The following is a 24,832-nucleotide window of genomic DNA, read 5'->3' on the forward strand; positions in this document are numbered from 1 at the left end:
ATTTATCGCGAGCTAAGATGCACGTATCCCGCCCCTCACCCCTACCTGGACAGGGCGCAAGCCACAACACTCGGATGCCTACAAACAAAGGCCATTCTTAGCCCCTGTAGCCGATTGTGTTTAATCACAAACGGTGAATATGACCCACCCTGCATGCCCGCACTGCGGTGACGGGACGCACGCCCTCCCCCCGACGACACTCTTGCCAGCTCCCTCGGCGGAAGAAAGGGACAAGCTCTTGGCCAGTTGAAGAAAAACAACGCAACTGGCCCTCATTACGCGAGCTCAAGATGTCGCCCCCTACTGGAGGCCACCCTGGACTTACCCCAGCCCCAACTAATCCGTTCCATTTTGTGGCAGTGAAGTTGTAACCGCCACTACCATCATTGCCCATTTTGAGTTTTCAAACTTAGCGCCACGCGAACACTTCCGGTGTTTTTAATTACTTCTCCCCCTATCCTCTCTTCCTGTCCCCTCACCTCTTTCATTTCATTCTGCTTGCTATCTTTATTTCCGCTGCCCCAGCTCAGGTGCCTCAATATCGATGGCAGATGCCGGGGCTAGCAAAAATCTGTTCCTTCCTTTTTACTATTATTTTAATAAAAAAAAACTATTTTTATACCACCACCACCTACTTTTTGGACATTTTTGGCTCTAATTAATTACCCCACATGCACCTTATGATTTCCCCTGCGAGATTTTCTGATGCTCAAACCATTCTTTTTCTTATAACTTGAAGAAGCACAGACACCGAACTTTTGGGAGAGTAGTGTTTTCTTATTTGTAATGAAGGGTCAGACATTATACATGGATTACCAGGTATTTTCGGCTAAAACAATTTCCAACAATAGATTTAAATCGAACACTCCAACCCAAATATCTAAATGGTAGCAGCGATAAGCATCGACCACCGGGTTTGCAATTTTGGAGACTAAACGCAGAACCGCCCGTGTGCTGTGCGATATCAGCGGGTGGTCGAAATTATTCCAGAACCCTCCACTAGGGCACTTTTACATCCAGGCGTCCGCCGAGATGTAAGACAGATACTGCGCCGTTTCCTTTCCCCAACAACCAATTTTCCGCTCCGCTGCTAGTTGTGGTTGAAAAGTACGCTCCGTGGAGAGCGTTCTTTAGTCGTGGAAATCGCGCTGCATGGGTCTTTTTTTTTTCTGTTTTTGCTCTCGGCGCACCAAGCGCACGTGAAAGCTAACCTAGAGTCAGTCACTAAGTAAAATTTTATTTAGTGACTCTACGCTAACCCGCCGTTGGTTGTCGCAGTTTCTTCACGGCATAAGAGACATGAGATAATAAATTCTGGCTCCCACGAAATGATCTCAGAAACGAATAATAATTGGTTTTGGGGGAAAGGAAATGACGCAGTATCTGTCTCATATATCGTTGGACACCTGAACCGCGCCGTAAGGGAAGGGATAAGGAGGGAGTGAAGGAAGAAAGAGGTGCCGTAGTGGAGGGCTCCGGAATAATTTCGACCACCTGGGGATCTTTAACGTGCACTGACATAGCACAGCACCGTTTTTCCTCCAAGAAAACGCATAGAAACGAGACTTCATTTTACATGCCCCGAAAATCCGCACAGCGCTCTTTTTTTTTTTTGCCCCTCACAGCATGGCTGCTGCAAGCTTCACCCACTCGCGTTGCCGTCTGTTATCTATGGATGATTGCCACTGATGATTGCCACTCCAGCGGCTGCCACCTGTGTGGTCGCCGCTTTCGCCGTGTAGTCCGTATTAATTCTGTGGTTATGTATTTTTGCACCATGTGTGTGCTGTGATGCAACTGTGCCACTTTGTGGCGACTGTGTCGGGGCGCAAGGTGCCGAAACAAACAATTGGGCGGCATGGCTAGCGGCAAAACGTGCTCCTCAATGGGCAGCAGTGGAGCATCGGCGTCGCTGCTCGCAGTGTCTGAGTGGGCCTACGCGGGCGTCAACCACAGCTTGGCCGGCAACGGCGGACCCGAGTGCGCCCAGTTCCTATCCGGGAGGAGGCGGCTATGGGAGACCGCCCTAGCCGTGCTCTGGACGTTGGTGTTGGCGATCGCGAGCTGCCGCCGTCTGCAGGTGGGTAACGAATGCAGTTCGCAACGGCGTCATGATGCGCGCAAGCTCGAAAAGTTGCAAACAATCGGTACAGGCAACAGAAGTGTCAACTACGAGACCTCTTTCATTTCGGAAGGTTTTAGCGGATGGGGTGGGCCGAAAAGAAAAACGGCCCACTGCGCGCACGATTTCCACGGAATAGCTCTCTATCAGTGGAGAGAAATGGTTAAAGAAACAGTAAGGAATAATTGACTCGTTGTAGGAAAGACAAACCGGATGGTGCATTATCTGCACAGGAAAAGGTGGAACCAATGACAGGCCTGTAACACATGAAGAAATATACCTGCAAGTTGTCAGTATTGGTGAAGGTTGTGCTTGCTGATGCCCATGACCGCTGACAGGAACGGCCTCTCGAGTTGTATCTGTGCCAAATTATGGCTTTGCAGGTGCCTGCAGACCTCACTGGCTTTGATGACACCTCAACACATGGGTTGCTTTTTCAGCCTAGTGCACAGGGCAGGCAGCTACCAACTAAATTTCAATTTCATCTGAAAGGGGCTCTGAAAGGGGTTCTAATAAAGTCGCAGTATGCCTGAGATGAAGCGCGCCGCTTCACGAATATTGTCCAGGAAGAATTTTTTTTATGCGCTTTGTAGAAGCTGAGTTATCTGTAGTCAAAATTTGAATTTCAGCGTCTTCACGTCTTTCCCTCTCCTCTTGTCACTTTTTGCACACTGGAAGGTTGGCGTTCCACTGCTGGCCCCGCCTCCTTCCTAACCCACCGGAGTTACGCGGCTTATTGGCTGTGGCCATGGTAGCTGCTTGACATCAGAAAGAATCTAACCAATAGCTGTCTCTCAATTTGTATATGCAGGCGTGAGTGACGGAGGAGGATGCTAGCATGAAAAAGTCACTGGGAAGGGCTCGCCGACTTTCGCTTGTGATTGTGGGCTTTCTGCTTCGTGTAAAAGGGTATTATTTGGCTCGGGTGTTCATTACAACCCAATGCAGTGATGAAACGAGTTGATGTGCTTTCCTCAGAAGGTGTTTCAGAGCCCCTTTAAGTTGCAATGCTGCCGAAGGTAGTGCACTTCTTCGCGCTAGCTCCTTCCACGCTTGAAATGTAGTTCATCAACATCCAGAATACAGACACATATTTTGTTTTTACAAAGTTCAAGCATCGCGACTAGGAACATCCTGCACTTAGTTTTACCTCTTACCATGTTTTCGCCCTGCCCCTCAAACCTCGCTATAACCTCAAGAAGCAAGAGCGATATTTGGCAGAGTGATACATGGCTGACACGTCTATTCGCTCCGACTCCACCCGCGCCCAAAAAGTAGTTCACCAGCTGTGAAAATTATAATCAAAATGTTCAGTAACTAAACACCTTATTGCCTTGTACATAATTTGCAGTTCTGAGCATGCTGTTACCACTTAATGTTTTTGAGAAAACTTTCACCACCAAGACTTCGAGAGAAGTAGGAGTGATTCGTGGTGGAGGGATGTACTTTTCCGGGCACACTACTTGCGCAGCTTCTATTATGTCGCACGCCAAGTGTAAAACGGGGCATAGATGTGCTGTTGCTTAGTTTAGTAATTCAAAGCCTCACATCTTACAGAAGTATATATGCAAGCGGAAGGCAGGCAGCAGTATCCTCTTCCTGCTGTGAGCCACTATTTGTGCCAAATTCATTATTGGCCTCATCTAAGCAAGAGCTCTCTGTCATGAGGCCTCCTGGTCTTTTTATGACTGAAGATGGCAGGCACATTTCACTAGAAAGGCAAGGCCCTTGGTGGAGTGCGCATTCTGGACCAAGGCTGACTTTCCAATTGCAACTAGATAGCCATAGTGAGCCCCAGGACTCTTCGTGACAGTCACGGAAACCAACATTTGCATGTTTTCTTTGTGCATGTGTGCAAGCTGTAAAGAAAAGACTAAGGAAGGCACTTAGAAAGTGGACTGAAGGACATTAAGTCTGATAGTGCTGGTGTAAATGAGACTGCAGGCATGCAACTAGAATGCTGCAGTAACTGAAAACAATTTTTGTCGGTATAAACCTAGCCTAGTTGTTCAATTATTGTTAGTCAGTGCGATAATCTGGTCATCTTGACCCAAAATGCAAGTGCTTGGTCCTCACAAGGCATCTGCATTTTGCAGGCAATGAACTCTGACACCATGTTCTTGAGTGTATCTACCTCAAATCTACCTCTGTGTAGTGTTCGACAATGTCTGGTTAGATCCTGATAGTAGAGATGACTTCAGGTGCTTGGACCTTTCAGGCCTCACAGTAGAGCCAACTCACCACTTTGGCCCTGTATTCTCATAGATGGCATTCCTGGGCTAGTTGCCTTTTCGTGTCCATTTTTCACTATTTTTTCTCTTCTTGGGTTTGGATCTCTAGGATGGCTAAGGGTTAGCTTTATGAGGCCTAATGTAAGCTGTACAACAGTGCTGTACAGCTGGCATGGTCAGGACATGTGTTCAAAGTTCCTGTCCTAACCCACTGTTGAGTTCCATAGTGCGTTGTTGGCACCACTTCCGAACAAACGATACTAGTATGAGGACCCTTTCTGTTCACATACTTTGGATCACCCTTTCGAAAAGGGGCTCACTGATGCCGCATTTCTCATTTCTTTGCCAAAAACAAAGACAACCCTCCATGTTTTCGTGCCGTGCTAAGGAAAATCCCCCCAAAAAACAGCAATATTAATCTCACCATTTTTATTTGCAAAATGTCTCACTGAAGCAATATGTCTAGGTTATAAGGTCTGAAAGGTTGCAAATGATGACCTCCTCTTTAAGATCTACAACAACCGGCTCTGCGGTCTCCTTCGGAGACATCCCCATAGCTGTCAGCCAACATGATCACTGAACACTGAAGTGTTACCTCCAACAGAGAGACTTCATGGACCTCACTGAACAAGAGTTCTCACAGGAATTTAGAAACCGAAATATGAGCGGCGTACAAAAAAATTTGATCAGATGCGAAAGCACAAATAGATACTCGCCAATGATATCATCGTTACCTTTGCTTCCAGTACACTGTTGACGCAAGTATGCAAAAGACCACGTGAGGCCATACGTAGCGAATGCACAGCGGTGTTTCAACTGTTATTAAATAAATATGGCCATTGCTCTGAGCACTGCTGTGGCCTTTAAACCTTGTCAAATATGCCTCTCATAACTATCTCTCTAATAGCTGTAACACCGAACCACACCGTGTGGTGACCACCCTGCCATTCATGGTCATGTCCCGCCAGGAAACAAGGAAACGAGGTTATTTCAGTCAGTGTGAAAGAAAACATTCAGGAAAGTGCACATGGAACTCTTGCTTGTGCACAGTTCAACCTAAGCAGCTTATGTGGTGCGGCAGCATCACAGCAGCCTTTGGTGCCTGCTCAGGCCACACTCGGGGAGCTTGGGCCATCCATGTCACCCAGCAGACATTGCCGGCACTACCCCACAAAGACCCCACTCCCTGTGTGGTGAGGCCTTTTGCACTTTGTGTGCGTCCAGTTCTTTTAGAAGGTGATGCACACAACCTCCGCATAGCTAGGGTTGTGCCCAACTGCACGGTGTGTGGGATTATGCCCCTGTGTCTCATTTAGTATTTTGTCATCAGGAGACAAATTTGGCTTCAAATCAAGTGATACTCAAGTGAGCTCAAATACTGTACGGCATTTCGATGCAACTGATAGCAGACAAACTGGCCTTTGAGTGGGGCTTTCTGCACTGTAATAAAAAGTAGCATCACAGCTTGTGAACTGCAGCTTAACCTCAGAACTGGAGAGTGCGTCTTTAGGCACTAGCTTCTGGTTCTTTTGCCCTTAGAACGAACAATCAAAGGCCCATCTTTTCTTTTTTTTTTTTCCAGTGCGTAAAGGGCATCGTACTGCTCTCACCTGTCAAAGCTAAAATGAACTGTGCCTAAATAAGACTAGTTTTGATTGTTTGCAATAGCTGGCGGGAATATCAACTATCTTTGGCAGAAATCGAGAGGTGTCCAACATGGATGCTCGAATGCAGCACAAGTTGCCCTCTGAGCTGCCTCCCGCACTCTGCTTCAAGACGTTATCACACAAAGAAAAACGTGTCTGGAGCTGAAGGATTCGATCTTGAGATGTCATAATAAACATACGACTTCCAAAGAAACAGTAAGCATGCTCTATTTGTTTTATATAACAAACTGGCATTCATTTTCAGTGAATGTACCAACCGGTCATGGTTGGCAAGGAATGTGAAAACCGCCCAGTTAACCCTTTAGGGCCCTATATAGAAGATTGCGTACAAAGTGAACCCACAGCTTTTTCTGACTGTATGCTATAGATAGCAGTTATTTCTTTTTTTCAAGCGAATTTGGCATCCTTCATTTTGCAAATAGGCTGCTTTTTATTCCAACTAGCAAACACGGTAAATAATTCCTTAAATCATTCAACAAAAATCATAAAACATCATGCAAGCAAATATTTAGGAGTAATGATAGCTAATGACATGTTGCAGTACCCACATTAATCAGATTTGTTCGACTGCAGAAAAGAAACTGTGGTTCTTATAGCCAAAATTAAAACTCTTATCACAATCTGGTAAAATTACAGCTTGTTTAACATATGTGAGACCCACATTAGAGTATGCAGTTGTTGTTTGAGACCGCTTGAAAATTGGGCTAGTTCAAAGACTCGAGACAGTGCAATGTAGAGCGGCCAGATTTATTGTATCAAATTTTTCATGCAAGGATTCTGTCACGCAAATGTTCATATCACTACAGCTACCTGCTTCAGCAGATCGCTGGAAATCGGCTAGGCTGAAACTTCATTTTTTATTGTCCAGGAACTTCTTACAGAGCACATAGCTTTACAAAAATCAATAAATATATGAGGAAGGCGTGACCATAAATACCGCACCCCATAATCACACATTGATGCATTTGGTCAAGTGTTTAGGGGAAGCCCCCAAGGTGGAGTAAATTTGTAATAAAGGAGTAATTACTTATTGGCACCCACCCAAGCGCAGCCATATGGCTACAAAGGAAAGCTATACAGCTTTCTCAGAAACTTCGCAGTTAAAGAAATTCGTCCTGGTCTGGGGTTCAAACCGGGGCCACCGCTTCACCGGAGCAGTCGCTCTACCAACTGAGCTAACCGCTTGGGTGGATGCCAATGAGTAATTACTCCCATATTACAAATTTACTCCACCTTGGGGGCTTCCCCTCCTAAACATTTGACGAACACTGTTGCCACTTCAAGGTATTGATCAATTCGCTCTCACCCTACCGTAAGTTTGCTGTCCTGGTTAGCTCAGTTGGTAGAGCGACTGCTCCGGAGAAGCGGTAGTTCCGGGCTCGAACCCCGGACCAGGACGAATTTTTCTTTAACTGCAAAGTTTCTGAGAAAGCTGTATAGCTTTCCTTTGTAGCCGTATGGCTGCACTTGGGTGGATGCCAATGAGTAATTACTCCCTTATTGATGCATTTACATACTAATTTTTTCCTAGAGCAATAGCACAATGGAATGATTTGCCAGCTGCTGTTCCAGAATTGGAATCATCATTTGAAAATACGATTAGTGAGTAAATGTAAAATAGCTTTTGGATGTATTATAACGGTGTACTCATATTTGTATTGTTGTTTGTGTTGTAGTCCTGGTTTTTTTTAACATCCTTTGCTTTTTGTAGTGAAAAAGTGTATTTTCTATCCTCTACCCAGTAATGGTCTTTACTGGCCTACAGTATTGTAAAATAAATAAATAATAAATCAATAAATGCCCCATGCATCATTCCAAAGAAAAAGATGCAGCAAAAAATTTGTTGTTCTCACCCCTTGACTAATCTGGCCCTGAAGCGAACATCTTGAATTCCTGGAAATAAATTTGTCTGCTAGCTCTTGCACACAACTTTGTGAAAGCCATAGATTCATTACACAAAGCATGCTTGTGATATTTAGAAGCCAACCGTGTGATATTTCAGGAACGTCACGGTTTTCTTTATGTGCAGGTGCCTCCAGCACCCAAGGTGGTTCGTGAGGATAGAGGGGGTAAGCGGTGCTTGCTGGTGCTGCTGTGTCTGGTGTTTGGCATGGAGCTGGGCTTCAAGTTCTCCTCACGTACTGTCATCTACATCCTCAACCCCTGCCATGTCATCACCATGCTACAGGTAATGCCATTTGCATCATTGTAACACCTTTCCCCACCATGTGGAGCACATTACTGGGTGGTGCTGTAACACAGTGCAGTACTTGTGAGGTTTTTCACAAAATTGAAACCACTGTGGATGCATGTACCTTTTACGTTGTTTCAGCAAGTTTGTCAAACCTTGCTATACTGAAACATTTTGTAACGAAATGATGGATATAACAGAGGAGGACTATTTCCTTCAGAAGTTCCCAGAAAAGCCCATGCATTTGATGTACAAAGTAAAATTTCCTATCAAAGGTTTAGTGCAACCCAAAATAAAACTCATTGGCCATTCAGTCGATGTGGCAGGTTGAAATTACTATGGGGTCTGCTTGGAGTACTCTTTTGAGCAGTTCATTGGTGCAAAACAGTCTTGATACCGGTAAACCCATCTTTGCCAAAACTCGGGCCTCCTGAATGATCTAAGGCAGCGTGATAGGCACAGGCTGCAACATGTTGCCAATGTTGCCCCATTCGCTAGCCTTGCTGCACATGGCCTACTACAGGCCACCTGTGAGAAAAAAGCAGAATCGGAAGATGTGGCTCATTTTGTATAGTTACACATCCTATTATGCAGCTACCATACTGAGAAATGGTGAGATACAGTTTTTGCCCCCATACTGCTGTACAACAGCAGCACTACAGCTTCTTGACCAGGCTCCTGCTAGGCGTAGGACTCAAATTTAACCCTTTGAAACGCCATTTTTTGTTTTATTGAAAAGAAACATTTTCCTGTTTAAATAGTGTATTCAGGCATTAAAAAGACCATTTGTTAGTTTTCCAGCACAAAATACTAGTAGTTATTTTACTGTAGGGATGTGCAAAATTTCATACAGAGTGTCATAATTGATGAAAATAGTTACATCGAAATGCTGTGACCTATCAAGTAAACACTCGAAGGTTCGTGGCAATAATTTCTATTTCAAATGTGCACATTATACTTGAAATTGTGGAAAAAAAACTGATGTTACTATTGGCAGCAAAATATGTCTTCACAAAAATGGCGGATGACGTGCTACCGTGCTCACTGTTATTTAGTGCATTTTATTTATTTTATTTAGTGCATTCCCTATTATAGCATAAAAAAACCACCCTATTTACCACATGAAGGATGCAAAATTCATCTGAAATACTGCTAGGTGCAATCACTCTCAAGAAAAGCTGCGGGTTTGCTTTGTACACAGTTGTGTACATAGCGTGTCAAAGGGTTAAGGTGAAGATTGACCTGTACGCAGTGATTGAGATGCTGCGGGCAGCTTGTGTGAATGCTACAGCAGGCACCGTTGCAAAGTGGCGCTGGCATGCCTTATTTCTCGTCAACTTGTGAGTGATGAAAACAGCACAATGAGGCGGCATGATGAAGCTTGCAAGGTTGACCACTCATTGAGGCAGCACCCAGTGAACAATAAGGTTTCAGACGATACAATACAAGAAGTGGAAATGTGCACACATTTGGCACTGCTGTTTGGTACTTCATGGCTATTAAACTCACAGTTGCTACATAGACTTGCTCATAAATGAGCAAGCTATTGCTGGGTCTGATTTCATGCCCTAGAAAGGAAGAACGTAAAGGTGTTGACCATTTGAGCGCTGGGCTTGGAGTGTTTCACTGTTCATGCACGGTGGATACTGGAATTGAATGGCCGCACTTTTTGCAACCAGCACTTGGGAACAAGGCACCGCTTATGTCCCTTCCTTGCTTACATGCCTGACTGTGTGGCATGAACTGTGAAAGAAAAAAGGAATGGCTGGCAAAACAGCTGTGCTGATTTTTTTTAATGATGCGGCAGCATGTTTTCTTTGCAGTGAATGTAGTAGAGCGAAACCAAGAAGCAAGGGCCAAGGGCTCCAGTGCATTTTGAGAACACAGGTGGCATTTCACAGCTCTGTACTTTAGGTTGCAGGGAAAGAGAAGGGAAGCAAGCAGTGTCCTTTTCTTCAAGTGCTTTGTCATACAGTTCTGAATAGTGCTGAGCTTCAATTGATGCAGGATCAACTGCAAATTATTTCAGGTTTAAAATGGGTCGTGTGTTCTTTTTTTGAACTGTTTGAACTGTTGAAGCACCAAGTGGCAGTATGTTACGCTTTGCTGCAGGCTGTGCATCATATAACCTACTTTGCAGCCGTTGCTTTCCTGGTGTTGTCTAACTAAGGGACAGGTAACAGCTTTTCCTGTTACATTGCTTCATCGCATTTCATTCTTTGCTTGCACGAACGTTCAAATGAGTGTGCATCTATGCTAATGACGTGATTGTTTTCATTGTTTCTCTCTTGCTTAGTGCGGCAGTTGTGAGCAATAGTGCTGTACAAATTGTTTTCATCAGCCTTGTGCACGCCAGTTGCACAGAAGTCTGAATGATTTGTGCAGTTTCCTTAAGGCTGCCACGAGCAAACGCAGCGGGCCCGGGACTTCCCCCCCACTTGATAAAATTCCTGGCTGTGTGCTCGAACACATGGCTACACATGGTGAGGGCTTAACTCTATTTCTTTAGTAGTTGCTGCCCACAAAGCCAGCCCACTTGGCTTTCTAGATGCAAAGTTCTGGAATACGAAGGCATCAGCTGTGCAGTGCAGAGAACATTGTTTTCTTTCAGTGTGTGACAAGCTAGACAAGTGTGCCAGGAAATGGGAGCTTTAAATTGACGAAGCCGGGTAAATCATTTGTGCAGTAATGGCCCAGTGTAAATGATGACAGCTTGGGAGTGCTCGCTATATCATCTGTTACTTTTCTGCTTGATTTCCGGGTGCTTGTCATCGTCGGCTGCGTTGCCTGTATGGTGCAGCCTTGTATTGAAAAGCATTCTTGCTCTCTCTGCGACAGATAATAATGCTGGCAGCACCCCCGACATCCCGCGTGATGACTGTGCTGTTCCGAGTGCACGTCCACTGGATAAATGGACCCCTGCTGGCATTGCTGTTTCCTGTGCTGAACACTCGACTGTTGCCACTAGAGCAAGAGGTGTACTGGGTGCAACATGGGCTGATGTTGGCTGTACCCTGCTACCTGATGCGGTTAGGTGGCGTGTTCAGCACTGAACCTCTAGGGGACCTCAGCTGGGCCCTGCTCAGCATTGCCCTGCAGTACCTCTACCATTTCCTCATCCTCCAGGCACTCGCACTGGTAAGCTAGCTGGGCTCCACTGGGCAGCTTGATTCCTCTCGATCAGGGAAGCTGGAAAAGCATTGCCGCATTTACTTGTGGACTGCTACTGAGACCACAAGGTGTTCAGTTTAGATGAAGACTCTTGTCGAAACGTTGGCAAGCACCCTGAGGTGCCCCTCTCCCTTGATCACTGAGCGCTGTCAAGAAAACCATCTACCTGCCCTCTCTCTACCTTGAACACATTGTCTGTTGAGAGGCAGACAAGCTTTTGGGTTGTCCAAAAAAAAAAAGGCAAAATAGAAAAAGCATGTGCAGAATGTTGTTTGAAGCCAGCCCATCACACTCCAACTTTACAAGTGTGTGATAAACTTCTGATCAAAATATGGTAGTAGCCCTTACTCGGATAGCACTGTTGTGGTGGTCACCACCACAGGTCACCAGGACTTCGGGTACACTGACATTGTTAACAGCACGACACATTTGTACAAATCAGCCACTCTCATCACTGCTTGTTGCGATTTGTGTGGTGGCACTTGGAGTGCTCAGAATTTTAAGGATGCGTGGCTGGAACCTTCTTGAACATATTGCCTGCTAGTTGGGTATGCCTTCAGGTCTGCCTTAAAGGGCCCCTGAAAGGGGTGTTTGAGCTTGGCTTTAAAATGGTTGCACTATGTAGAGTACAGCCTCATACGCATCCATGCCGCGTACGAGACCTGAAAATGTAGCGGGAAATTTAAAATACATTTTTAAAAATTCCCGCAGTGCAGGGCTTTCATGCGAAAACCTGGCATACGACGTCACGTCGTGCTAGTGACATCAGCAGCCGGGGGGGGTTATCATTGGTTCACAGCGCCACCAGCGCGGCCACCACAACGCTGCCACGGGCGCGGCCACTCCGCGTGCACCGCAGTCGGCGGAGGAGAGCTGCCGTTTTGCCGTGCAAGAGGAGGCGGAAAGGCGCGAAGACGCAAAAGTTCAAATTCTGTCTGCACTTAACTCAGCTTCCACAAAATTCATTGATAATTCTTGCTGGAGGATAATTATGAAGCGGCGTCTTTTAACATCCCAGACATATCGCAACTTTACTGAGAGCCCCTTTCTGGGGCCCTTTAAGGCAAAGCTGAAGTTCTGTACTGTGGCATTTGCATTTCGTGGCTTCATGTCCTGCAGAGCCCACTGTGCACTTGGCACTGTGCACTTGGCATTGGCACTTGGCAATGAAGAACAAAATATGTTTATTTTCAAATAACTTAATTTATTCAGGTAGAAGAACGTGAGCTCATGGAAGCCTTTTATGTCAAGAAACGAGGTGACAATTGCATCAGTGATACCTCGGTTATTATCCGGCACAGTGAAATGATGTTTCTTGAGGCATATCTGTGAAAGGTAGATGTTTGTCAAATTGAGATTAAGAACATGAATAAGGTCACAGGCTATATATACGCTCTTCCCTGAATAAACCCTGTTGAAAGTGCAGCGCTCGTCCTGTTCCCTTCCTCGTCCGTGTTGCCAGTTTGCGCTCTTATGTCTTTCACGAATATGCACCAACAAGCCCAGTTGCAAGTACTTCTTAGAAGAAGAAAAGTTTCGCATATTCTCACACAATTCTGTGGCCAGAATTTTAAAAGCGCAACCTCAACTTTGGAAAATACAGCAGGCTGTACAAATGCTAAGCATATAAAACAAAGGGTAAGAAAGCATATTACTTCATTAATTAAAAGACTAGCGCATAAAACTGGACGCAGACAGAGAAGACAGTCCTGTCTTCTTCTCTGTCTGCGTCCCAGTTTTATGCGCTAGTCTTTTAATTAATGATGACATACCAACTAGCCCAACTTTCCGCATTGATAGCATATTACTTGCCCGGGAAACCTGTCTGCTGAAAAATGAAATTGGGAAACAGTTGACGACATGCAGCGTAGGTATGCTCCCTGTGAATACAGGCTGGCCTGCACAGGGCACTTGCACTGCTTGTTGGGAAAAAGTTTCATCATAGGGAGAATATGTCTGATTTAGGTGACCCAGGTGAACCTCAACAGCATGCTGTGTCCAGCCGTGTCAGATCCCTTCTATGGCCCCCACTATCGGCTGTGGGCGCTGGCCCACCAGTTTGTCCTGGTGCTGGTGGCAGGCAAGCTGTACACGGCATTCTGCACATGGCTGCTGCGTGTCACCCGGCTGCACATCAGCTGCACTGCTCTGCCGGAGCATGAGCATTCCTCCTAGGGGGTGAGGACATTTGCACACAGTGTCTTATTTCACGTAGTCATTAACTCACCACAATTAGGTGTATGTTGAACAAGTTGTTTTGCCCATTTCCTGTATGGAAACTGGACTTTATGACCTGTATTTTTTCATGCTGCATATTCTGACAGCATTATCCTGTTTTTGTTGTTTTCAAACTGTCATACTATATACTGCAGTGTCATGACAAGGGCGACCAAGGAAGGGGGGGGGTTCGTTATGACATACACGACCGAAGCCAACTGTCACCGAAACCAAGGAGCACAGTTTTTTTATTTATTTGTAGTGTTCATCAGTGGGAGATTAATAGGACAATTATTTTAAAGATAATTGATTAGAAAGCAGAAGAAAAAACAACGACATTCCACCAGTGGGATCCAAACCCACAACCTCCGAATTTCGCGTCCAGTGCTCTACCAACTGAGCTACAGCAACGGCTGTCTATTCTTCTGATTTTGGCGTCCCACCAAAGAGGACACAACGTTACGCTGCACATAAAACTAGAATGGGGAGTCCCCACGCTAGAGGCATGTGTCCTTGTGGCGGCGCGCCGCCCGCCAGATTCTGGCGATACGCGCTGCAGTAGTGCACCGTTCACACACTATCGCTAGGTTTAGCATACTTGACATCGAATCCTCAGCATAATTACTTTTGAATCTAACCTTGTTACCAGTTTACCATCACACTACAACCTTGAAATGAATGTATGCAGTAAAAGCTCACACGATTCTGTGGCCAGAATTTTTTTCTTTAAATTTAAAAAGAAAGCATAACCTCAACTTTGGAGAATACAGCAGGTTCTACAAATGCTAAGCATATAAAACAAAGGGTAAGGAACCATATTACTTGCCTGGGAAACCTGTCTGCTGAAAAATGAAATTGGGAAACTGTCGACGGCATGCAGTGTAGGTATGCTCCCTGTGAATACAGGTTGGCCTGCACAGGGCACTTGCACTGCTTGTTGGGAAAAAGTTTCATCATAGGGAGAATATGTCTGATTTAGGGTGAGCCGGGTCCTGACACAGCACTGTGTATTTCAATGGGAAAAACTACTGATAATTCAGACAAGTCGGCATCCGCTACGGTTAATTCGAACTGGGAGCCATTGGCTGACACCGCTCCTCGTAGTTAGAAGTTGACCCATAGCAAGTAAAACACGCTCCAAATTTACCAGAGATTTAAAACAATGAAAAAGAAAAAAAAGCCAAATGCATGAGGCTCACGGAGCTTGCGTTCCGGTGCATGCCACAGCGATTATCGCTGCTGGAGCACTTGCCCGAACTACTTATGCTTCGGCGTGAGTTGTTCTAGGTTTTCGTTGTGCAGCGGTCGCGATCACGTGGTGTAAACAATGTAGTATTGCGGTTCTGGCAATGCCGGCTTTTGTTGGTGCCGCGAGCTCAAGCTACATGACAGCAGCGTGGAGACGTTGGAGCCCTTGAGTGACGCCAGTATAGTTGAGGCTGCATGCTCCAGCAGACATCGCAGGGCTCACGTGCGGTGAGAATAGCCGACAGTGATGAGCCCGACGGCGGTAACGAGACTGTGCCACCGCCAAGTGCACATGAAGTAGCGTCGGCGCTCGTTGTTGCAGCACACCACTTCTCTGTCAATGAGAACTCTACAGTGCACAGGAGCTTTGGGCAAGCCGCAGATGATGCTGATGGAGTCTCGGCAGAAGAAACGCAAGCAAATGCATTTTGCCGATTACTTTTAATTTTGACAACCCTTCCCCGTAAATAAACATGTTTTGGAGCATAAATAGCGTTATATATTTCAGCACTAAAGCTAGCTGCTCACGCGAATGCATTTCAGTACTTGTTTCTGTCGCATAACTGGCCGATCAATTTATTTCATTTGCCACTAGTACCGGGTGAATTTAATTCTCAGAATATGCCCGCCACAAACGTGTAGTAGCGCCTAGCTCGCGATAACGAGTCAAGATGTGACTGCTTCGGGTCCTGCCCGTGCAGCGATAACCGCTCATTGTAGCAACCATTCGATACTTCGAACTTCGCTTAATTCGAACAATTTTCCCGTCCCCTTCGAGTTTGAATTAACGAGCTTTCACTGTAATTGATTTCCATAAGGCCTTCGACGGTGAACTGCATGGAAAAGCAGGCCAGGTGACTGCCACCTCGCACTGATTAGTGCAGGTCGCACGCTTGGCGTGCCACTCCGGACCATTGGCCAAGGCATCATTGCTGTCAATCAAGCACCAGATCTGCGGAGAATCTTGACCTTAACTTAGAATCTCGTGTTGTTTGTTAGTAAACCTGTTTACTTTATGCAGTTAATTTGCGCCGGTGAATGGGCGTGTATGCTATCCATACTTTCAGTGTGTTATGTATTTGAAGCATTCACCGAGACTTCATTGTAAAAATGCGTGGCGCAGCATCAGAAGGGATGCATATTCGGGGCTCCGCTTTAGTCAGAAAAAATATACAGAAAAATGCCGGTCCCAAGTAAAAGCCATACCCTGTCAGAAACGCAGAAAAGAAATGCGGCCCTTGTACTAGTATATGCGGTATTCTTGTAGCTGAAACGCTTGGTGAATAAAATTCATTTTTTCATGACTTGTTTAGTGCTGTCTCGACCACTTCACTGTTGAAGTGCTTAATGGAGTCATTAAATTAAGGTTTCTGAATTAGCATTCTACTGGGTCCCTAGCCACTGTGAAATGCATGGCACTAAAGAAGCAGACAAGGCAGTGGCATTTGTGTCCAAAGATATTAGGCCTACATGTAATCCACACTTCTTACTCAGACTGCAGAACCATATTAGACACAAAATAGGACAAATGTGGCAAAGTGAACGGGATAAAATAATAACAAGCAAATTGCATAACTATTATGCCCTTTGTTGAAAGTTGGAGGGAACAGGTTTATAATTCATTTTGTTGAAGCTGCTTTGACAAGATTTACAGTAGGGCACATGTGTATGTATCAAAAGTTTAGAGCTCAGGGGGGTTTCCAGATCTTTTGGAGGGTTGAGGAACAGTGGTCCTCCCATCTCCGAAGGTTGGGACTTCCACAGATGCTACAAGAGACCCACTACACAGCTTAGAAGCAAGCCCTTCTGGGCTCTTAACTTCTGGCAAAAGCTGTACATGACAGTCGGGCACATGTACGGGTGCCAGAGCTAAAAGTAACGAGGTTTTAAAAAAAAGGCGGAGCATTTCGAGCAGGTGTAACCAGCGGAGTGCTCTTGAGAGTCATATATCCAAGTTCCACATTGGTAAAGATAATTAGCTGAGTTTTTAAATGATTGGGAATTTGTAGATCGGCTTGGAAAACAGCAGGCTGAATGCTTGTAGCATGGGGCCGTATGCATAGCTCTTCCTACCAAGATTAAAAGAAAGTTTGCAAAATAAATCACGTACTGCATGACAGCAGTGCTATTGAACATCCCAACATGTGCCTCAGAGAAGGAAATCTGCTGACCTCCCAGCCACAGTGGCCGCGTTTTGATGGAGGTGAAGCACTAAAGGCACTCCTGTGATGTGCGACTTCAGTGAACATTGAAGAGCACCAGATGGTCGAAATTATTCCGGGGCCCTCCATTATGGTGCCTCTTTGTCTTCCGTTTTAATGCGACAGCGTTAATGGCCCTGTTCAGAAAATCTGGTGTCGGCGTCGGTGTTGTGAGCGAGAGATCACAGGCATGGCTCTGGCAGGTGGTCCCTAGAGAGCAACCTATGAGGCAAATGGGCCACCTAGGCCACGTGGCCTTGCTGCATCATCACAACCTGCCCACCGTGGCAGGTGGCAATTAAATTATGACTGATCGCTTGGGAAGATCTACCTGGGCCCACCGCTGGGAGCACCTGCCATCGCAGGGCAGTGGCACATCACTTAACAGCTGCACCACTGCGCCAGGAGGGGTATGAGGACTGGCAGGGATCTGTGAATGGTTTTGGTTTTATTGGGGTTTAACATCCCAAAGTGACTCAGGCTATGAGGGACGCCGTAGTGAAGGGCTCCGGAAATTTCGACCACCTGGGGTTCTTTAACGTGCACTAACATTGCACAGTACACGGGCCTCTAGAATTTTGCCTTCATAGAAATTCCGCCGCTGCGGCCGGGATCGAACCCGCGTCTTTTGGGTCAGCAGCCGAGCGCTTTAACCACTGAGCGACCACGGCGGGTAATCTGTGAATGTAAAGTAGAGAATGACCTTCTGCATGTATAGGAATCAACCCACTACATCATACCCTTAAAACGGAGTTAAGTGTCCCCTCTAATTTTTTTACACTCATCTTGATCCTTTCCCTCACAGCACAGTTGAAGTGCCCACCTAGAAATGACAGTTACTACATTCACCCCCCCCCCCCCCCCCCCCCCCCCCCCCCCACCCAAAGGAGTTTTGCATTTGCACTGGTCTTGTTTCACATTTCCATTTGTCACCTGTGTGACGAGAGACATGCGACTGATTTATAGCGTCATTCCTCATCCTGATCCACTCCATCTATGAGAGATACCATATTTGCTCTTGTAATTTGCGCACGCCCAACTTTTTACCCGTATTTTTGAAAAAAACAACTTTACTCGCATATTTTTCTCTTTCTGCTGCACCAGACCACCAGCACGTATACTGGTGGGCAAAAGGCAGGCTTGGGATGATCGGCGCGGCCGCGTCGCTGTGTATGGTTGCGAAAGGTGTGAATGGAGAGGGCATGAATTGTGCGCTGGCAGTCGCTCTCCGAGATGAACATTTGTGCGTGCACCCGAATCCGAAACTACCGAACCGTTTGCTGTTCGGGTTGCAGCTAGTCAGCCGGGCCACACGCGAGGGCGCCGTATATCACCCATCATCTTCTTTGTCTCCCACTGCTGGCTTCGTGATTGTATCCTTGAGCGTTTATTGCTCTGAGATACCAATGCATCGTCATGTCATAGTGTGGGGAACTACATAACATGGGGCAGGGCAGTTGGGGGTATGTGTCTTATATTTGGAGTCAGCTTTTTTTCTTGGCCACTGGGAGGGTGCGAGAGGAGGGGGGGGGGGGGGGGGGGGGTATATGTGTAGGTGGCAATATACATCATATATTGCACATTATGACCTTTGTACTGTTTTTTCAGGACAAGTCCAGAAAATTTTTGCATAATTTGCACGCCCCCATTTTGAAGCCTTAATTACAGGAAAAAAGTGCACAAATTAGGCAAGTAGCGCGTAAATGCCCTGATTGCTGGCATATCATTTCGCATCATGTTCTGTCCCAGCCATGTTTACACAGGGCTCTCACACATACCTTACACCATTCATGGTATGCACCTGTCCTTTTTCTTTCAACCTCTGCCCCTTTCACCACTTCATTAACCCCTCTACAGCATGGCCCAGGTGTCCACCCACTGCAAAACTGCTGCTGCCTTTTCCTTTCCTTATAACTACTAACCCTAATGGAGATGCACACTCTTTACTGACACTTTGCTGACATGTCAGCAGCTTCTGGGGCAATCTTGCACCCAGTGCAATTGCAGAGCCCCTGTGGCTAGGGCTCCAGAATAATTTTGGCTGCCTGGCAATCTTAATGTGCACCGACATTGCACACGTACCCGTGTGCTATAAGATGTGGCATTCTTGCAGTGGCAGACAAAATCAATCTTGCGTTTGGCGCATGTTAGTCACTTATGTGCCATAAAGCCCAGCACAGCAAAATCCAACACACATAAGAGGGGGAGGGTGGCTGTATTTGCATAGTGCATTACTTGGAACCTTTTTCATCAGCAAAATTGGGTTTTACACAGTTTTCCCATAGAAAATTCTTTGCGGATGGGGCTTGGCCACCCCTCTGAAATCCACCCTTGATGTGGACGTAATTACTTCGCAATGGAGGAAACGGCTGGAGAAAATTCTGTCTTCAAGTCTATAAGCGCTGCATTGCACTTTACCTTAAAATATTTGCCAAGGTTAAGAAAAAGTGGGTGCAGTAGGTATTCCATTACTCATCACCCCACTGCAAAAATTTTGAGCTAGCTCCATTAATGCTGAAGATATTGGTGATTAAAAATGATGCTCCTCTTCTCCCCTGTCAACTCATACACTCCTGCGGGTCAGAACAATATCTAAAGAAACCAGGTTGGTACTGAATCTTGCCCTTTAAATACTTCGCATGTTGGCGCTTAGTTTGCCCACTTGCGACGGGCAATCCGATGCTGGCAGTCCAATGTAGTCGAGGCTTCTCGCTCACGCATGTCTTTAGGAATAACGTGTCTGAGTTTGCTGTGTGCAGCAGATGACACGCAATGCAAAAAGACGTGGTGAATGACTGTGGAACCACTGATAGAAAGATGCAGCAGCGGCAATCGGAAAAATGTGTGCCAAGGCAATGATTTCATGCATGCCTGAGGAGTTTGCATAGCTACATGAGCAGATGACTTTTGCGGCTACTGAAAGTGTGCCTGTGACATCATGGGTGCCGTGGTTGCAGTGAAAGGCAGCATCTGCTGGCCTGTCGCTCACCATGACACCACCGGTACTTGTGACTTACATACACTCGTGATGTAACTTTTCTAGAAAATACTTTCAAAAACTACCATAATGGGGTGATTATCGGCCTGTGAATTATAAAAATCACAATTTTTAAAAATAATAAAAAAGCGCCGGCTCATTCCAAGAACTCATAATTTGTATGAATGTTTGAAACCATTTGTTCTATGCATTGAACACATTTACTGGCAATCTTGAAAATCATTTCATAGTACCTTTGAGCTCTTTCTTGATTCAAAATCACAGGTCCCGTTATGAAGCGCACCATTATTCTCAAGAATGTGGGGTTCTTACTAGCTCTCTTAATTAAATGAACATTTAAAGCTTGTACAGCACTTATGTTATTCCTATCACACGCAGTTTTTCTCATTATTTCGTGAGGCAGGCGTTGGACAGCTGCTTTGTGATATCTTATTAGTCTAGCTCATGAACATGTTGTGCCCATTGCTGACCATCATTGTCTGCACAGTCTTGATTTATTTTTATGCCATTCTCTGGGGCTCTGTGGCCTTATGCACCTTAGCACGAATGAACACCTCCAGTCATCCTGTCCTTATTCATAGTGAAGCATGTTTGTTGACCCTCATTACAACACATGGCTCTTTTTAACCCTGCAGGTGCATGCTGCCCAAGCTGTGAGCCTGCTGTGGTTCTCTACTCCCATGGTTGTGGCTGCCACCCCCTGTCCAACCTCCGAGATAGAAATCGTTTGCGCGTTTACCTGGCGCTGCCAGTGGAGGAAGGCTTGGCGCTACGCATACACGCTAAAGAATCGGAGGTCATTAGATGACCTTAGCTAAGGTGATCTACTAGTTAGGGCTGTGCCTGCAATTCTCAAGGGTGGTGGTTAATCTCAACTGATGCACCTTTATCGTGTGCTATTGAAAGAAATACTCCAGCAGTATGGGACCCTTGCATGACATCACATGTCACGTCGCCTAGCCCAGTCAACCATAGATTGAAATAGATTAATGTTTTCGAAGTTGCTGTTGCACTGCACTTACAATTAGTGCTGTTTAGCATCTGTCGTAGTTATTATCCTTACAAAGATGACTAATGTTGCCCTCTAGATTTAATGTGCTTGTAAGAACAGCAGTTGCGTTTCTCACTAGAATATGGTAAAGCTGGCAGCTGTCATGGCAGCTTGTCTTATTCTGTAGACTAAGTGAGGCATGCCTAATATATGTTGACGTCTTGTACAGAAGAGCAGAAAGCAGGCATGGCAGTTATTCCAGTGGTGCTAAAGGGGCCAGTACAATGGGTTGCTGAGCTGCTGTGGATGTACTCATTCCACTTTTATTTTCTACTTTTATTATGCAAGTGGAGAAACCTTGGACTGCAGATGACTGTGATGAACAACCATGGCAACAATGACGTGCATATATGTATTCATTCCACTTCTGCTGTAAAGCAATGTGCGGGTAGAAAAATTTGAGATGGAAATGACTGATAAGTAACAATGGCAAATTAATGTGTATGAATTTATTCATTCCAACTCTGTTGTGCAAAAATGTGCTGTAGTGCAATTTAGAACCGCGAATGATTGATGTGCGTCCATGGCTCATGGGTGAGCCTTACGGTGTTGCTAGACCACAAGCAATTACCGTATTTGCTCAGATGTAGCGTGACTGTGATTGTAACGGGAGAGTTGCTTTTGCAGGTGCATAAAAAGAAAAGCACACAGATTCAGTGTGCAGAAGGAGACTGCAGTCTGAAAAATTGGGTAGAAGTTCATGAATAAAAGTAGCTCAGAAGTTGTTATTCCTATTCTTCGTTTTCATTCTCCATTGCCGTTTATGCCACTGCTGTCGTCGACATCCTAGTCAAAGGTCTCTTTGTTGGTAGCTTCCCCTCAGAAGAATTTGTCCTCACATTCATCAAGTGCGTTTGAAATTCCGCATTTCTTAAACACCTGAGCAACTGTTTTCCGAGGCAATCTATACCAGGCAGCTGAAACCCACTCTGCAACGTGAGTGCGCTTGGGCATTGCAATCTTCCTTCAGGTGCTGTGACGGATCTCTCTCATCAAGTCCCCGTACATCCCAGATGGTCCTTGAAGGGTTCATTGAGGTAAACATCTAGCAGTTGAAGAATGCCGCATGGTATCAGTACTAGATGCGTTCTTTCAAACCGCAGCTTTTCTTTCACACAAGGCGTCTGGAGACTTCAGAAAGAACCCAATGCCAATATTGATGCCATATGCAACAGGGTGCCTGTTCCTTTATCCCAAATGAAGTGAACCCAGTCTAAGAGAATATGCAAGTCCATCCAACCTTTTTTCTTGGCACCACTGCGGTGAAACCTCTTCTTAGTGTTTCTTTTGAGATGGTCCTCCTGCAAAAAGTGGTTAACAGAGGTAGCTTGTGGCCATGAGCCGAGCATGCCAGCGTGACTTGGTTTTTTGTAGCGAGAGCTAGACTACGCCAGCTCTTCGAGCCTTCAGCGCGGCACCCCTTGAGCTCCGTGGTGGCACCATGGTCACGTGGGGCAGAGCAGCTGCGGCGGCGCGGCGGCGAAACCGAGCTGCAGCAGCTGTGCGCATGCACCATGTCGAATGGGGGGGTGAATCCACGCCCAGGGACAAAGATGAAGAAGGAATGCCCAGCGAAACGGAGCGGCGAAAGACTGACTTTGCAATTCGACTGAGCGAGTTCCACTCGGCCAGATGTAGCTCTCGCGTCACTCCAGATTTAACCAGAGCTAAACCACAGCCAATTTTTTTTCTTTGTTCCCAGCACTTCTATTGTGAACATCATTAGCGCAAGACTTATGGATTGTCCTTACCGTTGGTGTGTCTACATATACAAGGATCTGGTTGGCATTGCCAGTGTGGCTGAATGGCATACAGTCGTTGATGCAATGGCATAGCGCTGAAACTCAAGCTTTGATTTCTATTTAATGAGCTTGATGTAGTGCATCTATGGCAAAAGCAGCTTTCGCATGAACTTCTGCACCCAGCCTGTTGGTGCCTCGAACTTGATTTGCACCAAATCCATTTCTTGTGCTGGTTGATATCGCTTAGCCGTTTATATGTTCTGCATTGCAGCATTTCACAGCTCATGCCAAGAAGTCGGGAACATTGACCAGCAGTGAATTCGTTAAGTCAATGCTCCAGCTTTGGGAAGTGGCCTTTTTTTGGGTCCCCAAAAACCCTTCCTCAGTCTGCTGCGGTTTAGCGCTCTACACTGAATCTTCCATCGTCCACCCTATTATCACAGGTTAATTGAGGTCCAAGTGTCTTGCGGCAGCAGAGTTACTGATTTCATCAGCCACTAGTATTGCTTTTCATTTGAAAACAGCAGTTACGTGGCATAAGAACGTGCCGTTTTGAACATAGCTTTCCTAAATATGAAACCATGGAGCCATGGAGAGCCTGGCACAAGCTGCTTCTGAATACTGGATGTCTCAACCGGTCGCGTAGTTGTTCATGGTGACGCCATCTGATGTTATGTGCCTCTTGCAGGATGCCTTCATTTAAATTTCGCGAAGGGATTTCACGTATGAGTATTTATTCTAGAGATCAGGATATATGAAATCAAAAAATATTTTATTGCATTTCGTGATTTTAAGACTGCTGTTTACTGTGCTTTCTGAGCAATTTTATCTGTAGTCTTCACAACTGCCTCTGCTTAAGATTCAGTTGTAATGAGAGCAGTCGGTTTTCACTTTTATTACCAGCAAAAAACATGTTACATTACAGTAAATACGGTAAATTTCTATGTTATTAGACCACAATAATTTATGTGCCCTTCGAAAGGACTGTAACAAGTATCAGTCTTAAAAGGAAAAGGCAGTCCTTCATGGCATAAATTAGCTGCCTGTTTCTTATATAGTGCGCTGCTCACCTGAAACAGCCCTTGTTGATTTGGCTAATGGGACTCATTTCCATGGCCAAAGGAACAGTGCACATTACTGGGCACATATTGTGGGATAGTGTGAATTAATAATTTTGTGGTTTTCACGAGTTAAACTTTTGTGGTTGCAGTTCAAGTAAAGGGATTTGCTTAATTAGTAGAGTTAGTATGCCACGTGTTATTCAAACCTTGTTGATAAGTCTATATGGGGAGCTTTCTAGTCAATAAAAATGTTATACAAGTTGCATTCATGTGTTGTGCCTGTACAAGCAAGAAGTTTGTGCTATTAAACTTGTGGTAGCAATACTAAAGTATCAGAAAATGGGCATCGTCTCCGACCAAAACAAGTATAAATTAAGCCCAATGTTTTGGATCAACTTAGTTTCCTCCTCGGGCTGTGACAATAATTGTGACACCACACCAGGGTTTCACTGCTCTTCACTGCATCACCATGCATTGAGAAAATGACACCTCACATCGTGGTCACCTTTCTCAGGACAGGACTCATGATTGTGCCTGAAGAATTCACCCAATGCTAAATGAGACCCAGCATCCGAAAACCTCGTTAATGTTTCAAACGTCAAAAGGACATGGATCTCAAATGTGTCCAGGTGGACTAACTTGTGCAAGGTGCAAAGGAAATTGTAACACCGCACATATGCAGTGCAGTGTCCAACATGCCAAGTCCCATGTCCAACATTCTCCAGAACATGTCACATTCAAAACAGAGGAACGAGTGATTCAGTGGTGGAAATGCTGTTCCAAACTGTACCATGCCATGAATTAATGGTTTTCCATGAATTTGCACCAGTGCTGCACCAAAACACAATTTTGGTGACCTTTCTCCATGCTAGTAGGGGCTACTGCGTTATGCACATGCATGGCTGATTAGTTTAGTCAAGTCAAACAACGAA

The 24,832-nt window shown here is 45.5% G+C and overlaps 1 protein-coding gene across 3 annotated transcripts; it reads left to right on the forward strand.

Moving 5' to 3' along the window:
• Positions 1–1,006: 1,006 nt before the first annotated feature.
• LOC144126216 (transmembrane protein 164) lies at positions 1,007–24,165 on the forward strand. Of its 3 annotated transcripts, none has more exons than XM_077660258.1 (5): positions 1,007–2,080; positions 8,050–8,208; positions 11,050–11,349; positions 13,348–13,560; positions 20,682–24,165. In XM_077660258.1, exons 1-4 carry the CDS (start codon positions 1,859–1,861, stop codon positions 13,555–13,557), a joined length of 891 nt encoding a protein of 296 aa, XP_077516384.1. In that variant the 5' UTR covers positions 1,007–1,858; the 3' UTR covers positions 13,558–13,560; positions 20,682–24,165. The 3 variants fall into 3 exon arrangements, 2 of the variants coding, with proteins under 2 accessions (XP_077516384.1, XP_077516385.1); XR_013313469.1 differs by having other exon boundaries at positions 1,386–2,080; positions 12,182–13,560; XM_077660259.1 differs by lacking the exons at positions 1,007–2,080; positions 13,348–13,560; positions 20,682–24,165 and adding exons at positions 6,069–6,215; positions 12,182–13,014.
• Positions 24,166–24,832: the final 667 nt, after the last annotated feature.

Source organism: Amblyomma americanum, chromosome 3 (assembly GCF_052857255.1).
Source record: "Amblyomma americanum isolate KBUSLIRL-KWMA chromosome 3, ASM5285725v1, whole genome shotgun sequence".
Lineage (NCBI taxonomy): Eukaryota > Metazoa > Arthropoda > Arachnida > Ixodida > Ixodidae > Amblyomma > Amblyomma americanum.